Source organism: Liolophura sinensis, chromosome 1 (genome assembly GCF_032854445.1).
Source record: "Liolophura sinensis isolate JHLJ2023 chromosome 1, CUHK_Ljap_v2, whole genome shotgun sequence".
NCBI lineage: Eukaryota > Metazoa > Mollusca > Polyplacophora > Chitonida > Chitonidae > Liolophura > Liolophura sinensis.
In genome coordinates, this window is record NC_088295.1 from 1,562,201 (window position 1) to 1,579,748 (window position 17,548).

Below are 17,548 nucleotides of genomic sequence, written 5' to 3' on the forward strand. Positions count from 1 at the left end.
CACAAAACATTCTGCTTCCGGTGTAGGGGTCATGAGGTGCAAAATTGCAAGGTTTTAAAGCGAAGGGGTATCGAGGCTTCTTGGAAAATTCCATTACATATGATCCTACTCAAGCTGTAATGCCCCAAAGCTACGCTGGTAAGCAGGTAAAGGTCAGAGTTATGATTCAGTGTAAAAGTAATGTTGTTTAATTAACAATGTATAAATGGCCAGGTAGGGTCGTCCTGTTTTCGGATCAAGGTGCGCATCTGGCATAACAGCTCTGCTTGGTTGGTGTGATGACAGAGGCTGGGACAGGGGGCAGGGCCTCTCTGCCCGCCTCCTCTACATCACGGGCCGACTGACTAATGACATTACGATGTCCAATCCTTGTTTATCATGTCTGTGTATACCTGATAGTTTTTAGCCTTTGTCGCCTCATTACCACATGACCGCTGGCTACACCTCATGGGGAGACTGAACTGGTCAAGGTAGGTCACTGACGATGATTATACAGGGCTGCTGACCGTTCACTGGCACATCTCAGGACCTAGGGGCTAGGGTTGTGTGAAACTATATATTTTACAGTTTGTTCCATCACATTTACTCCTAATACTGTTGAAATGTTGTAAAGATATTTGACTGTTTGACAGATTTACATGTAATGTCTATGCTTTGACAGGACACTATTGTACACTGCCTTAGACTCCTACTGTTATACATGTCAACACATACCATTTTGGAACAGAGTGAAAAGGCAACATTTCAACACATAGTCTGTAATACAAACAGGCCTATGCTTTTTTCTGGATCCCTACATACCAAATATTTTTATTATAAATCACCAGATTTATTTATTTTTTATTTATTTCATGGCGTTTTACATTGTATGCCAGTCAGCATTATGGTGGGAGGAAACCCACGACCATCCACAGGTTGCTGGAAAACCTTCCCACTAAAAGTTTGAGAGAAAACCGGCATGAACTGGTTAAATCACAATAAGTGAAATGTGAAAATATTTGTTTGGTCATGTTTGGGAATTAGGTGAGTTAGTATTCCACATGCAGGGTTTAAACTTTTATACATAAAAGCATATAACACACAAAATACCCTATTCTGTAGTAAGAAATGTCGAAGAAACTGTAATATTTTAGTCACAAAATACTAACAGAAATTATGTTTATGGTTTTCCGTATAGATGTGTAAGGTATACAGTATTAATATGAGGTGGAATTAAAATGTGATTGTCAACACTAATGAATAATAATCCCTCGCATATTAAAATTAGGTAACTAATTTCACAGTTTTCATTATGATTTTTGTTTAGTGTGTTTGAGATTATCCCAGTTCTTTTTTGCTAAGCAATGCATTAAATTTTGAGCTTGTACATGAATACATTGTGTTTTAAAGTGAGTGTCTGAACCTGTGAGAAACTGTGAAAAAGTTTTCCCAGTCCATGTAAGTGAAGGTTCATATAACAAGCATGTCCTCCCATACTTCTTTTTTATGTAATATAATTGAGGACTACAAAAGCCTGTAATATATAAATTTAACTTCTAATCTGTTTTCCCCACTTAGACAATTAAATTTAATTGTAAACTGAAGCAGTCACTCCTTCCATTTCCACTGGGTGTAAAGTTAAGACGATAAGTGGCAACAGTAGTGAAAAGCTTTTGACATGATTAAGTGAATGTAATTAAAGCAACATTTGCAATGGTCTTGTAAAGCTGTTACCTTAAGGGTATAATTAAATGAGTGAAATATTTTGAGTACCGTGTAAAGCACCAATGAAGCAAATAAAATAAATGAATAAATAAATAAAGGGTATAAACTGAATATACATTGTTCATGCATATGTGGTAATCAATGTGGGGGCAATTTCAGGTGTTCACTCGTACCATTAGCAAAGCAATTAGTGACATTGTAATGTCAGTTAAATCCCTTAATTAACTGTCCAGAAAACTTTAAGATCAACATTTGGCCAATAAAGGGTGTATAAGTTTTAGAGGGAAATGGTATATTACTGCTGAGGTGGTAGACTGGGAAGGCTAAAATGATAAAATGTCCCTGCCAGTGAGACTTGATTTAGTATAACATGAACATTCATTTATTAAAATGACCACATTAGGGTATGGTATTCCATTGTAGAAGGCACCACCTCCAGTTGTGGAATAATTCACTAACAAGGAAAACACATCAGGAAATTTGAGTGAAGTCAACAGTGATGCTGATGAAAGTTAATCTGTTTTGAAATGTGACAGCTGCCAGTGTCAGTAATGTTGACCTGGCTTTTCACACCACACTTTGTGGTTTTATTCTATTTTAATTGTCTGCACACACCCACCCTGGATATCTAATATCAATTTTTTTTCTGGGATTTAACCTGGGTCAGTATAGTACTCAAGATGATATGATAAATAGGCTAGCATTGTCCCTGCAGTTCATTTAAAGCTAAAGCTGAGGGCTCAAATTTCCCCATGTGTAGATGTGATATGAAAGTCAGCAGTCCAAGCTGATGAGATTTTGGGTGATGCTGTTTGCCTGGGATAGAATGACATTCTCTCTCTCCCTGAAGGCTGTAGGTGTACTGGGCTGTTGTGGTTTAGTGTAGATGTAGTTGTGAGACATACCACTGTTGCGGGTTTATCTGTCTGTGAACAATGTGCGTGTGAGACTCCTGCCTGGGGTCTCTTACCATAAACACTCCTGTAGACCTGTCTGTATTGCATCTGAACAGGGGAATATATGATCTTACACCTATGTTGTGTCATGCTGAGGTCAAGTTTGTGCAAAACTCTGTTTTGTTCACTCTGCCATGCACATGTGCATAAAGTGCAGCATTATTAGTGGTGTCTTGTCAGTGTGCTAATTTTCTGTGTGTGTACAGATTTTTATGAAGCCAGTTTTATTTCATTTTTGTAAAATTAATCACCTGAACAGGAGTAGTGAGTTTCTGTTGGCTGCTCAGTGCTATTCTGATTAGGTACATTTTTAAACCTAGAACTGAGAGCTGTGTGCTCAGTGTACATGTATATTGTGTACTTGTGTACTTGTTTAATGTGTAGTTGTGTACATGTATAATGTGTAGTTGTGTACATGTGTATTGTGTATTTGTGTACACGTGTGTTGTGTAGTTGTGTACATGTATAATGTGTAGTTGCGTACATGTATGCGTAGTTGTGTACATGTATAATGTGTAGTTGTGTACATGTATAATGTGTAGTTGCGTACATGTGTGTTGTGTACATGTATAATGTGTAGTTGTGTACATGTGTATTTGTGTACATGTGTATTGTGTAGTTGTGTACATGTATGTGTAGTTGTGTACATGTATAATGTACACTTGTGTACATGTATAATGTGTAGTTGTGTACGTATATAATGTGTAGTTACATACATGTATAATGTGTAGTTGCGTACATGTATAATGTGTAGTTGCGTACATGTATAATGTGTAGGTGCATACATGTATAATGTGTAGTTGTGTGTATGTATAATGTGTAGTTGTGTACATGTATAATGTGTAGTTGCGTACATGTATAATGTGTAGGTGCATACATGTATAATGTGTAGTTGCGTACATGTATAATGTTTAGGTGCATACATGTATAATGTGTAGTTGTGTGTATGTATAATGTGTAGTTCTGTACATGTATAATGTGTAGTTGGGTACATGTATGATGTGTAGTTGCGTACATGTATGATGTGTACTTGCGTACATGCATGATGTGTACTTGCGTACATGAGTAATGTGTAGTTGCATACATGTGTAATGTGTAGTTTCTACATGTATAATGTGTAGTTATGTGTAGTTGTGTACATGTATAATGTGTAGTTGTGTACATATATAATGTGTAGTTGCGTACATGTATAATGTGTAGTTGCATGCATGTATAATGTGTACATGTACATGTATAATGTGTAGTTGTGTACATTTATAATATACACTTGTGTACATGTATTATGTGTTATGTGTACATGTATAATGTGTATGTGTACAAGTATGTTCCTCTTGGAACAGTACACATTGTAGCAGGACATTTTGAACATAAACATACAGATTCTGATTTGTTTACAGAAGAAGGCAAAAAGTCTTTCTTCTGTACAACCTTGTCGGGCGTTTGTTTGTGATGAGAAACTTTCCTCTGGGAAATGGGAAATTATAGTCCTATGATAATGTAGTATTTTATGCTTATAAATGTGTTGGTGTACATTTACATGTAAATGGGTAGATGGTATGCATTTTTTATATAGAATAAAATTTAACTTCTATGTGCACTAGTATTTAAAACATTAAATGTGTAAGACATCAACTGTTAAGCATGTAATAAACCATGTTTGAAATGTAAAATCTCAGAATTACATGTTCTTAGATTTCTGCCTGGAAATGATATTTAAAGTTTATATCGATTTATACATGTAATGTTTATATATATACACTGTACACATATTTAAACCAGGTATGTGCAAAATGTAAAAGCCAAATGTGAGGAGATAAAATACCATGTAGTTGATCTCTCAGTGAGTTATAAATTGACTTGTCAATTGACCTACACAGGATTGTCTCAGTGTGAGACTCTCTTTCAGCCAGAATGTAATTTTTTCTGTTCAGATGTTATTTGCGCTGTGAATGGAGAGGTCACAAAATCATTTCCTCCCACAGGGCTCCGTTTCCTCCCACAGGGCTGCGTTTCCTCCCACGGGGCTGCGTTACCTCCCACCGGGTTGCGTTACCTCCCACCTGGCTCCATTTCCTCCCACCGGGCTCCGTTTCCTCCCGCCGTGCTGCGTTACCTCCCACCGGGGTCCGTTTCCTCCAACTAGGCTCCGTTACCTCCAACTAGGCTCCGTTACCTCCCACCGGGCTCCGTTTCCTCCCACCGGGCTGCGTTACCTCCCACCGGGCTGCGTTACCTCCCACCGGGCTGCGTTACCTCCTACCGGGCTGCGTTACCTCTCACCGGGCTCCATTTCCTCCCACCGGACTGCGTTTCCTCCCACCGGGCTGCGTTACCTCCCTCCGTGCTTCGTTACCTCCCACCGGGCTTCGTTACCTCCCACCGGGCTCCGTTACCTCCCACCGGGCTCCGTTACCTCCCCACCGGGCTCCGTTTCTTCCCCTCGGTCTCCGTTTCCTCCCACCACAATTATGGCTGCTGTCGTATAAAGTGAAATATTCTTCTTATCATTTCTGGTCTGTACATATCGGACTGTTATCATCCTATAGAGCATTGAAATATGCTGAAATTGTACAGTAAAACTTTAGCTTTTTTGTATGTAGTTGTAGTTGTTTGCATTTTGGAATAGATTCCAAAAATTCATGATTTACTGTTGCCTCTTTATTGCTGCCTCATTTATTTATTTTATGATTGTTGTTGAACACAACTGCTTCATCGAGACACAGGAGTGACTAACTGGACAGGTGAACAGTTTGTTATGGATTCTCATGACAATCAAAAATGGTACATACACATTCATGTTGTGCTGTTGAATGTGAGGCCTATCCTTGTGAATACAATTATGTGGATATAATACTTTGTACCAGATCACAGCTGGGCACATGGTCTCACCACAGAATAGCTGCCACAGTACCCTTGGCCTTTTTAGCCCCCTTTGGTATATGTTTTACTGATGTTAAACCCCTGACACACTAGCCCCCCTGACCACTAATGGTTAGAGTGTCTGCCTTGAAATCGGGAGACCTGGGATCAAACCCAGGTTCGAGTCATACCAAAGACTTTATAACTGGTACATTGTTGCTGCCTCACAACTGAAAGGCTAGGGCAAGGATGGCTTGGTGTCCGTATAATAGGTGGGATGTAAGTTTGTGTCAGAGACTCATGTCTGGTGTCTCCGGCATTGTACATCAGCTGTGGCAGCTTGGACTCGCCTTGCCACAAGGAGACAGTATATGTACACACATCTAATGACTCCTCGTCATCATATGACGGAAAATATTGTTAAGAATGAAGTAAAGAAACCCAGCATACATACACTCACCATCCTCACAATGATACATGTATGATTTGTGGGTCTCCTCAGAGCATTTCAGTGCCTTCAGATCTACCAAGTTAAGGTACATGTATTAATATCACTCCATTGTTTGTGGGAAGGCTTCTTCTGCCAGGTTAAGGTACATGTATTAATACCACTCCATTGTTTGTGGGAAGGCTTCTTCTACCAGGTTAAGGTACATGTATTAATACCACTCCATTGTTTGTGGGAAGGCTTCTTCTACCAGGTTAAGGTACATGTATTAATACCACCCTATTGTTTGTGGGAAGGATTCTTCTGCCAGGTTAAGGTACATGTATTAATACCACCCTATTGTTTGTGGGAAGGCTTCTTCTGCCAGGTTAAGGTACATGCATTAATACCACTCCATTGTTTGTGGGAAGGATTCTTCTGCCAGGTTAAGGTACATGTATTAATACCACTCCATTGTTTGTGGGAAGGCTTCTTCTGCCAGGTTAAGGTACATGTATTAATACCACTCCATTGTTTGTGGGAAGGATTCTTCTGCCAGGCTAAGGTACATGTATTAATACCACTCCATTGTTTGTGGGAAGGATTCTTCTGCCTGGTTAAGGTACATGTATTAATACCACTCCATTGTTTGTGGGAAGGCTTCTTCTGCCTGGTTAAGGTACATGTATTAATACCACCGTATTGTTTGTGGGAAGGATTCTTCTGTCAGGTTAAGGTACATGTATTAATACCACCCTATTGTTTGTGGGAATGATTCTTCTGCCAGGTTAAGGTACATGTATTAATACCACCCTATTGTTTGTGGGAAGGCTTCTTCTGCCAGGTTAAGGTACATGTATTAATACCACTCCATTGTTTGTGGGAAGGCTTCTTCTACCAGGTTAAGGTACATGTATTAATACCACTCCATTGTTTGTGGGAAGGCTTCTTCTGCCTGGTTAAGGTACATGTATTAATACCACCCTATTGTTTGTGGGAAGGATTCTTCTGCTGGTTAAGGTACATGTATTAATACCACCCTATTGTTTGTGGGAAGGATTCTTCTACCAGGTTAAGGTACATGTATTAATACCACTCCATTGTTTGTGGGAAGGCTTCTTCTGCCAGGTTAAGGTAAATGTATTAATACCACTCCATTGTTTGTGGGAAGGATTCTTCTACCAGGTTAAGGTACATGTATTAATACCACTCCAATGTTTGTGGGAAGGCTTCTTCTGCCTGGTTAAGGGTACATTGTATTAATACCACTCCATTGTTTGTGGGAAGGCTTCTTCTGCCTGGTTAAGGTACATGTATTAATACCACTCCATTGTTTGTGGGAAGGCTTCTTCTGCCAGGTTAAGGTACATGTATTAATACCACTCCATTGTTTGTGGGGAAGGCTTCTTCTACGTTAAGGTACATGTATTAATACCACTCCATTGTTTGTGGGAAGGCTTCTTCTGCCAGGTTAAGGTATATGTATTAATACCACTCCATTGTTTGTGGGAAGGCTTCTTCTACCAGGCTAAGGTACATGTATTAATATCACTCCATTGTTTGTGGGAAGGCTTTTTCTACCAGGCTAAGGTACATGTATTAATACCACTCCATTGTTTGTGGGAAGGATTCTTCTGCCAGGTTAAGGTACATGTATTAATACCACTCCATTGTTTGTGGGAAGGCTTCTTCTGCCTGGTTAAGGTACATGTATTAATACCACTCCATTGTTTGTGGGAAGGATTCTTCCCACTCATAAATATGTGTGCTGTCTCACAAGTGACATATTCTTCAATATGATAATATAGATCAACACAAATAAGTAAAGGCGAATATAATTCAAGCAGATAGAAGTAACAGCCAGTGAGCATCCAACAAAGCTAAATGCAGGAGTAGTTGAGCTGTACCGTGGGTTCGCATGCATGTTGATCAGATATGTATCAGACGTTCCAATTTGAGGCATGCTATAATAAACACTTGTGCCATACTTGATAAGTTTGTTCTCCAGAAACAAAGTCATGTAAGTTTGGTGAGTATTGGGTGTACAGATTTTTGCAAGAGCTTTCTGTAATAATTACATGCCTGCTCCAAAACATAAAAATAAACAAGCTCTGGGTTTTATTTTGCTTGACCAGTGAACAAAGCACAAGTTGAACCACCCTTAGCTGTATACATGTACTCTCTGCATGTACTGCTGGTATATTGTATGTATACATGTACTGCTGGTGTATTGCTCATGTAAGTGGTTCTGTATTTATCTTACAGAAATCTAGCACATGAAACAACCTTAACATAAAATAGATTAGAGAGCACTCTTTGAGTGCAAAACCTCCACCCTGGCAAATTCCCCTAATCACTACAAAGGGACAATGTTATGCATGTCTGCACTTACTCTTAATAGTGTAGAATTGTTGGAAAAAATTAAAATGGGTTCCACTTAAATAAAATTTAAAGAACTGTCCCTTGGCCCAAAGCCACGTTTTGCACATATTATCATCATTTTGTTATTGCATAACTTTGTAGACAAAGTTTCCTACTGGCAGACAAATAAATGTTGGCAAAAGGGTAGTAAAGTATCTTTCGCCATGGGATTTTATGTATTGTGCATCATTAGTGCACCAGGAGGCACTAGAATTGCTAACAATGATTATAAAATAAGGTTTTTCACATTTTGGCAGAGAAATGGGTTTGCTTTGATATTTCATTGAAAATTAAATTGAATCAGTGTTCACCATATTTGTATGTTATACATGTATATCTGAAAGTTTAAGTTAGTGCTTTAAAATTCATTTCTTGTCTTTTGTAGATGTGATTCACAAGGCATCACTTGTTTACTGTCTATATGGAGATCTCCACAGTTCGACCGACCACCAATGTCTTTTGGATTAGGTTTTCGCCTGTTTCTGAACTTCCCTGGGAGAATAGCCTTGGTACTTGGTGTGTGCCAGGCTGTCCTAGGGATCCTGGATATTGTACTTGCTGTGGCTGGTTTCATTCAGAGAATATGGGGACACTACTACGCAACAGGGATTTGGTGTGGCGTGATTGTTTTCATAGATGGCCTATGTGGAATACTTGCTAGCCAAACCAGAAATGGGTTTGGTGTGAAGACGTTTTTTGCACTATCCACTCTGTCGACCATGGTAACGTTCATCATGATCATACTCTCATTTGGTGGCCTCGACTTCAGAAGCAGCTTTTATGATCGTGCATATCAGTTCACAGGTCAAAAAGACCAAGCAACTAAAGCTATACATGGATCCCTGCTGGCTTTAGGTTTAGTGGAATTTATTGTCAGCATAATCAACACCGCCATGTGTCTCAAACCTAAATGTTACGAAAAATCCGAATGGACATATACTCAGAAAACAGCAAAACCGCCTGAAACTTCAGGCTTAGATATTCCCCGTGGAGTTGTTGGGGGAAATCCTGACTGTCTTCCAGCAAGTGAACAACCTATGCTCCGGCGTTATCGCTCCCCTAGAAGACAACAAAACGGAACAGGGAACTTATCAAATGAAACCTACAATGAAGTCGGTGAAACCTCAGAATTTCTACCAAAGCAGCCACAGTATACCAAGGAAGACAGGGTTGAAAGAGGCAGTGGAACACAAACGCGAAGAAGTAGAGATTCGGAAAATGCAAGACATAAATCCTTTGAAAGGGAAAGAAACTCACAAGGTCGTGTGTATGGTAGACAGAGTGATAGGCGAAGGAGTGAAGGAAATCAGGGGAGGTCTGCGCACAACCCAACATCTCAGAACTACGAAAGTTCCACTGTGCCCAAAAGAAAATGTCGTGAAAATCGTACGAGGTCCACCCAAAATGACACGGCTGTGGTCGTCTCTGAAAGAAGAACTATGCCTTATTCTGCAAGAGATGAAGGAGGAATGACTTCAGAGCGACGAGATAGGAGGAAAGATAGGCAGTACTCAGCTCCTAGCCAGTCAGTGGGTTTCACAACTGACAGTAGCTGGGAAAGGCGACAAGAAGAACGACGTTCAGATCAAGGGAGAAGATCAGATAGTTCAGAGAAAATTGCTTCTCATCTCCATAATCGTGAAGGTATGAATCATGAACCAGAAAGAAACAACAGTTTTCGTGGAAATCCTATGTCTGAAAGACCAAGTCCAAGTGACATTCCCCAAGCAGGAGGATCGCTTAATAGGCAAGATAGTGACCGAACACATAGTATGGAGATGGGGCACAGCTCACGTAGACCGGGGAGTGAAAAGGTTGAGCGACCAATCAGGACTTCTAGCTACAGGCAAACTCAGCGGCCCGATAATACTCAGGGAAGCGCGGATCCGACCAGTCATTCCGACGTGGTTAATCCTGCAGCCCAAGGTGAGAAATCACATGTGAACTCCTCTCAAACCAACTTTGGCCTTGGGCCAAAAGCTGCTCCTCTGCGGAGGAGTGTTGGTTCCAGGGGATCCTACAGCGCGGCAGTGAACTTAATGCCCACAGAGTCTACAGAACATTTGCCTAGTGACCAAGAACCGACTGTTCACCGCCTTGAACATGTCCCGCCGACAGCCTTTGGAGAGGAGGATCTACCAGCATACGAAGAGATTCGGCTGAGAGACCCTCATATTTACTCCAGCTTGGAAATGACATGTTCTGATCCCGACTCCAGTCGTCTTTTGAGATTGGGGCATGGCGGTAGCTCAGCAGAAATGATATCTGTTTCTCAGTCCGTAGCAGACGAGGAAGTGCAGGAAATATTAGGTACAAGGAATCCCACTCGATTTGGCTCTCCGATCAGGAGCAGAAATACGACACAGAGTAATACACCAGACATGACCCATGGTAACATCATCTCGGACAGGGCTGGAAACGGCACCACGTATGCAGCAGGTCATGTGGAGGAGACACACCCGGCAGACATTCGTCAACTAGCTGCCTCAGATCGGCGAAGAGACACACGACCAAAACGCTCAGAGGGAAGAACTGAGCAGCGAAACACTCCCGACCAAGACAGGTATGAAGTGTCGCTAGCTCTCCCATCACCCATGCGTTCTTCGCCGACATTTACGCGAGGTCAACACTCAAGGGCAAGTGATCGGGTGCCCGAATTGGAACACGAGGATATTCCAGAAATTAAAATGCAAAAAGCTTTTCGAGCTTCTTTCCCACAAAGACGGTCTGAGCGGGAACGAAATCCGAGAAGGTGGGGAATTTCTGTCACTGATCCCAGGGCTCAGTCAGCTTCCCCTGAAGTCAAACCTTCACATGTTAATAACGTTAAGGAGGACAAGGCATTGAGTGAATTGTGCGCGTCTTTCCCACTGTTGAGAGCTGTGGGTGGTGTGGATTTTGGACTGTCTGATAAGGAGTCTTACATGGACACCCCAGACAGTACTGTTTACTCGTTTACGTACGACGAGGTTAAACCACGAGTTTTTATGACCTCACCGTACAGGACACCCCGCAAGTCCAGTCCGCTGACTGGATTTAGTGTGCCCAAATTGCCATCAAGTGAAGAGGAAGTTGAGAGTAGAACTCGTGTCATCGAAACTGTCAACGTGGGCGTCGCGTCTCCACCACATTATCGACGTAACCCACCGAAACAAACTGCCATGTACAAGGGGGACAGAGCAGCTCTTCGCTCGGCTGACAGCACTACGGTTGATAACAAACAGCCTGAAACCCACTGGAAACCGCTGGTTTCTGCTAACCACGGTGGCTTAACGAAAAACAGTGATACTGCAAAACAGTCTGAAGAAACGTCTCAGTCTCGACCAAAGTTCTTCTATCCACCAGAACGGTTGCCTTCTAAAGTAAGCAACGATGTGCAACCAGTGGGATTGAGACAAGTAACCGTTGAACCCCGGACGGTATCGCAGAATGTGTTTGACAAACCACGCAGCTACGAGCATGTTCCAACTGTTTCGGACAGGAGGCCTAATCGCCAGATACACCCAACTGACGCCAGTAAAACCACTGTGCCTACAGTAGGAAGTTCTAGACCAGAAGATTCTAATATCGCGTTTTATGCATTTCAAGACGTCCTTTCTGGTAGAAGTGCCTGGGAGAGACAGACTTACCCACCAGATCTGGCAGACGACTCACGGCAGCCCTCTAAACCTAGGATGGTAGGGCGTGCCGCTCAGCGACGTGTTATGCGCAGTGAGCAGGCCGCACAGGAAGAACCTCTACAACACCCTAATTACCTCGGGGAAGGTCAAGGGGATGTCCGATTTAGTTCTCGTCGTTATGCCGTGCCCTTCGCCCCGGAGCCCTCAGCACCCTCTGTGGGTGGTCCACCGCCCTACAGTGAGGTGGCCCGTCCACTCTCTCATACTCACCCGGACAGGGCGCCACTTCAACCACATTCCACCGGTCGCCAATCCGGCGGCTCCCTGACCAACAGACCTGATCGTTCGAGAGACAGCCCGTCTTTAGTTTAGTGTTATGAATCTCTCATATTTTACCCGGGCAGTATCGTTTTGCAAAACACGATGTTAAGGTTGGACATGAAGGGAAAAGTACATAATATTTAATGATAGTCCTTATCACATGCATTTGTGAAATCCAGATCATTTCACTTTTGCTGATGGCAAACGAAATTAACGTTCTTTATGTTAAATTTTATTAATGTCTACAGATCGGCCCTTGTGATTCTTAACTTGTCAGACGGTTGCTAACCGAGAAAGTAAATCATATAATGTACGATTTCAAAGACAACAATCGGTAAAAAGTCTACTTTTAGACGAATACAGGTGACACATGCGCAATAGGATTTTTCAAATTTGGAGCACAATTGCAGAATAGCAGGAGAAACAGTTATATTATAGTCATGTAAACAGAACATACTGGTTAAGTGGGCGTGTTCCTTGTTTTAAAGACCCTTACCCACGCTGACTATCTCACCACCGTGACGGGGCCTCCGTGGCTCAGTCGGTTAAAGCGCTAGCGCAGCGTAATGACCCAGGAGTCTCTCACCAATGCGGTCGATGTGAGTTCAAGTCAGCTCATGCTGGCTTCCTCTCCGACCGTACGTGAGAAGGTCTTCCAGCAACCTGCGGATGGTCGTGTGTTTCCCCCCGGGCTGTGCCCGGTTTCCACCCACCATAATGCTGGCCGCCGTCGTATAAGTGAAATATTCACTTAGTACAGCGTAAACACCAATCAAAAAAAAAAAAAAATCAATCACCACCGTGACATGGTGGTACTGAAATATTGTGGTCGGTCTACATCAGAGATTAAGAAATGAGATTGTCAGTATGTGAAGTGTTTGATGTGGTTTGTCAGGTACGTGTCGTTATATGAACAATAGGCTGAAGGTTAGGGAAAGTTTAGATTCGGTCGCTTTTTAGCTCATTTCCAGCTGCACAAGGAATACCATTGCGCATGTGCAACCTATATACGCGATTTTACTGTATAGAGCCATGTATATCAATGATTCTTATAGAACAAGTTTTACGTTGTGCAAGTTGGTATGATCCTACAAAAAGAGTGAAGATGGAGTAATGTTTTTTTCTCATATTTAAGCCATGTCGGTTTTTCTTCACGTTTTTAATTCGTAACATTTCCTGCACCTTGTGTGAAGAGATCTAAAGAAGGATAATCATGAGCTGGTACAAGAACAACCTAAAGTGGCTTGTTGCAATCCTCAACTATGTTGTTGTCTCTAAGCGTCTTTCCAGCAAGGATACTTGGCTTTGTGCATAACACTTTGGTCAAGCGTCACTGTGAAAAGCTTTATCATGACAGGTGACCTCTTTATTATTGTGATCCAATGGCTGTGTTTTCATGTCTTTGCACGCACTTTTCTAGTCTGACATTTTGATACAGCTAGACGTTTTAACTGGTTAGCGTCTAAAAGGAGTTCAGTACTATCTACTACTTTGCCAATTTCGCCCTTTCGTCGACAAAGATTCACACCACATTTCAACACCCATTGATACATTTATGTAGTTCCACATACTTTGCTCTCTGGTCCGTTCGCGCCTATGCACACATACATAGTAACTTATTTTAGACTGCTGAAACGCCTTTGAATGGTTTGTGTAAAATTCCTCTATCATATATATGAATATCCAACAGAACTTTGCTACAAATAGCCTATTGCCGAGTTTGTATAGTCAGTATTGTGAAAACATAGGTAACATATCATACACTATTCACAAATAATGCTTGTCTCACGAATTTAATTGTCATTCTGAAATACCTTTTGAAAGGGTGATGTGGCTTGAACATATATACGCAGTGAACTTATCCTGTCTCTATATATAGATGTAGCTATATTTGGACCCTTGGGTATTTTTAATCTGTCATCAATGGGACAAAGTTTTCTAATTCCTATTTACCATCCTTGTATGTTGTGATATGTAGATGACAAATCCATATTTTCTTGTTTATAGCTTTTAGGGCGTACTGTTATATGTATAGTGCGAAAAATCTTTGAGACATAAATGCACATGTATTAGCTTATTTAGTATGCAATAGATAAGATATATGGTGCTACCTTTGTATAGGATGCTTTCCCCGTCGGTGTTCAGCCTATATATGCTATTATCTATGGAGCTTCTGTCGACATTTTGATTCTATGCGGACACGACTGAATATTTCTACTGAATGTTTACCCAGCACGCTACTCCGACACCGGCTTACTGATTAGTGCCCATTCCTGGTGAAATATGTCGTAGTCATTATGGTGTAAGTTACATTCTGGACAAATCCTGTCAACATGCCTATTGAGAGCGTTACTGCCATACATAGTGTGTTATTTCATATCGAACTCCGCGCGTATAGATCTGTCAAATGTTTGTGTGTGTTCAGTATAGAACATGGTAGTTATTGTGTTAACTGCTATATCGTAACGCAATGGTGTTTGGATAATTTGTCAAAGTCGTATGCGCTAAGCTTTACTGTTAACTCGTCGACGCCCTAGATAACTGTATAAATGACTTATATCTCATACCTTTGCCATGTAAACGTTGGCGTTTCTGTGTGTAATATTTTGACTTGGCCGCCCGGATGATGTTGCCGTCAGGAGACATTGCTAGGGATTATCCGGAGCATTAATTCCTACAATTAATAACCAGCCATTTCCTGATTTATGTGTTACTATATTTACCTATCTGCTACCTGACGTGCCTTCTATACTGTGCGTCCGTCCCACCATACCCTGTGATGACAACTGTATACCGCATTATACCATGGTGTTTACTCCTGCCACTTTATAATACAACTAATGTACTAATGTAGATGATTATACATGCGTAACAACTGGAGAGCAATCAGAAGGTAAACACCTTGTCAGAAGGTAGACACCTTGTCAGAAGGTGAACATCTTGTCAGAAGGTAGACATCTTGTCAGAAGGTGGACATCTTGTCAGGAGGTAGACATCCTTGTCAGAAGGTAGACATCTTGCCAGAAGGTAAACACCTTGTCAGAAGGTAGACACCTTGTCAGAAGGTGAACATCTTGTCAGAAGGTAGACATCTTGTCAGAAGGTAGACACCTTGTCAGAAGGTGGACATCTTGTCAGAAGGTAGACACCTTGTCAGAAGGTGGACATCTTGTTAGAAGGTGGACATCTTGTCCTTGTATATCTTAACGACCGACATTCGGCTTCAACTCCTTGAAAGAAAAAAAAAGCGGTGATTTAACAGGGCTGGGGTATTATGAACACCATTAACCATTTAGAATCGTTACTGTTTACGCAAAGTGGAGTTTCCATGCATATTGTTTAAATCCACACGCAATCAAATAGATACTCAATGTATATGTGATAAGAAATGCCCAGCAATGCATTGTTGTTTGTTCGAAATTTTCAAATGTACATGTATTTTCGTTTTTGGCCAGACTATAATGTTGACATTCCCCTAATTTGTTGGCATTCTGACATCAGGTTTCTGTTCAGGTATTATTGCTGTTAGTATGTCTCTCTGCCTCTCTTGTTCATTGTTGATTCGAGACACATGAACAAAGTTTTTGTCACATTCAGCCCTCTTACGTCATCCGTCTTCCTCTTGTAATTATAATGTATTATCAGTTCGTTTTGTTTGCATGTTCGCAGCGCCAAATGTATGCAGGGGAATTATGTTTTTTACAAGTTTTGTGATGAAGTACTCGATTTTTATCATACACATCAGCGCATGTGTGAAGACCTCTATTCGTCGCTACATGCAATGATGTCGGGATACACAAGAATGTAATCAGATCCAGCCCGGAACGTCTCTCGCGTAGGTAACACAAACCCGGCTAACCGCGGGAATAGGAGAGTGCTATATTGTTATCAATCAAGTGCGTTGTATATAATCGTTATGCATGTAACTGGGGTATTGGGGCTCCTTTGCCTTTAGTGACCCAGATGGCAAACATGGGTTGTATCATGTGATCTACAGTTTTTGTCCATGCACAAGCCTATTCCTTGCACAGATTCACGCTCAGTTTGTTTCATCCTGATTATTACTGCTTGCATGGTTAGGCCTGAATAACTTAACAGAATTTGTTGATCATTTCTTTGTATAATCTAAGGTATTCTGTCTACTCCCGTGGTGAGAAGACGTCGTCTTCATTTATCTGGCATTGCGTTGGTCTGATAAAAGAGGATCGTTACATATTGTTTTTCAGTCTTGTACTATCGTAATTCTATTTTAATGGAGAGAATTTTATGCAGAATGGCATGTAAGTATTGGCCAGTTAGCATGTATGTAGAAGAATCTGTTAAGAAATGTGAGAAAATATTTATACTATACCTAATTTCAATTCGGCCCCCAATCCATGCACATCCCAACTATGGGCCTATGTTCGCTTCGTGGACAGATTTCACTGGGACAGTCAGGCAAGTATAAGCAGAACGCATTTTCCTCAGTGCGGCAGCTCATCGGCGAGGCAAATCAAATCACGTCTTATTACTATTAGTTAAAGTGACATTTCGTTTGTGTTGAGATGTCGTCTTTAATTTCAGTGCAGCAGTTCCGCCATCTTTGTGGTATTTCAATGCCACCAAAGGGTAGGCGGCTTATATTTTAGCAAACTTTTGGCGTGGTACTCTTCAATTTTTCGCAATTTGAATTCTGCTTTTTTTTAAATCAAACAGTCTGAGAACTGAGTGGCAGATTGATACATGTTAAAGGCAATAACCTTCACTTCTTTGGAATCCTCGAAATCCTCCTTATTCTCGTTAGCTGACATTCCTTAATTCGTGATGAATTCGTGTGGAAGTCTCTACACATTGGTACCACACATAGTATAACGGCTTGTGTGTGGATTGGGTCCCAAACTTGTACCTGGCAAAAAGTCCAAGAATTCATTACATTTGCTATGGTTTAACCTTACATGTGTCCTGCATATGCCTGGAATCCCATGCCAGTCATACTGGTATGTCACTGAAGGGCGGTAACTCAGGTACTTAACTCCGGTCTGCCTTAAGGGCGACCCCACACCGTGGACCAATATCGAACTGTGCTTGACTATGATTACTGAATTATGATCTTACATACTTGTTAGTGCCATATGCCAAATGACATGTCTTCTTTTTGTAATGCAATAATTCTCCATTTGTTATTTGTTAGGTAATGACGCGGTGGTTTATACTGAGCTGGAGATCAAAGTAGAGTCATTGGGAATAAAACGTTATTTGCA

General features: G+C 41.3%; 1 protein-coding gene across 2 annotated transcripts; it reads left to right on the forward strand.

Annotated features, from left to right (window-relative positions):
- Window positions 1–42: 42 nt before the first annotated feature.
- On the forward strand, window positions 43–13,092 carry LOC135473827 (uncharacterized). 2 transcript variants are annotated; one of them, XM_064753746.1, is made up of 2 exons: window positions 43–146; window positions 8,753–13,092. In XM_064753746.1, the coding sequence occupies exon 2, from the start codon at window positions 8,820–8,822 to the stop codon at window positions 12,357–12,359; it is 3,540 nt and encodes a 1,179-aa protein (XP_064609816.1). In that variant the 5' UTR covers window positions 43–146; window positions 8,753–8,819; the 3' UTR covers window positions 12,360–13,092. The 2 variants fall into 2 exon arrangements, with proteins under 2 accessions (XP_064609816.1, XP_064609809.1); XM_064753739.1 differs by having other exon boundaries at window positions 51–138.
- Window positions 13,093–17,548: the final 4,456 nt, after the last annotated feature.

What these genes read in the sequence shown, in the direction of transcription:
- LOC135473827 (XM_064753746.1), top strand. Translation starts at nt 8,820, where the DNA reads ATGTCTTTTGGATTAGGTTTTCGCCTGTTTCTGAACTTCCCTGGGAGA.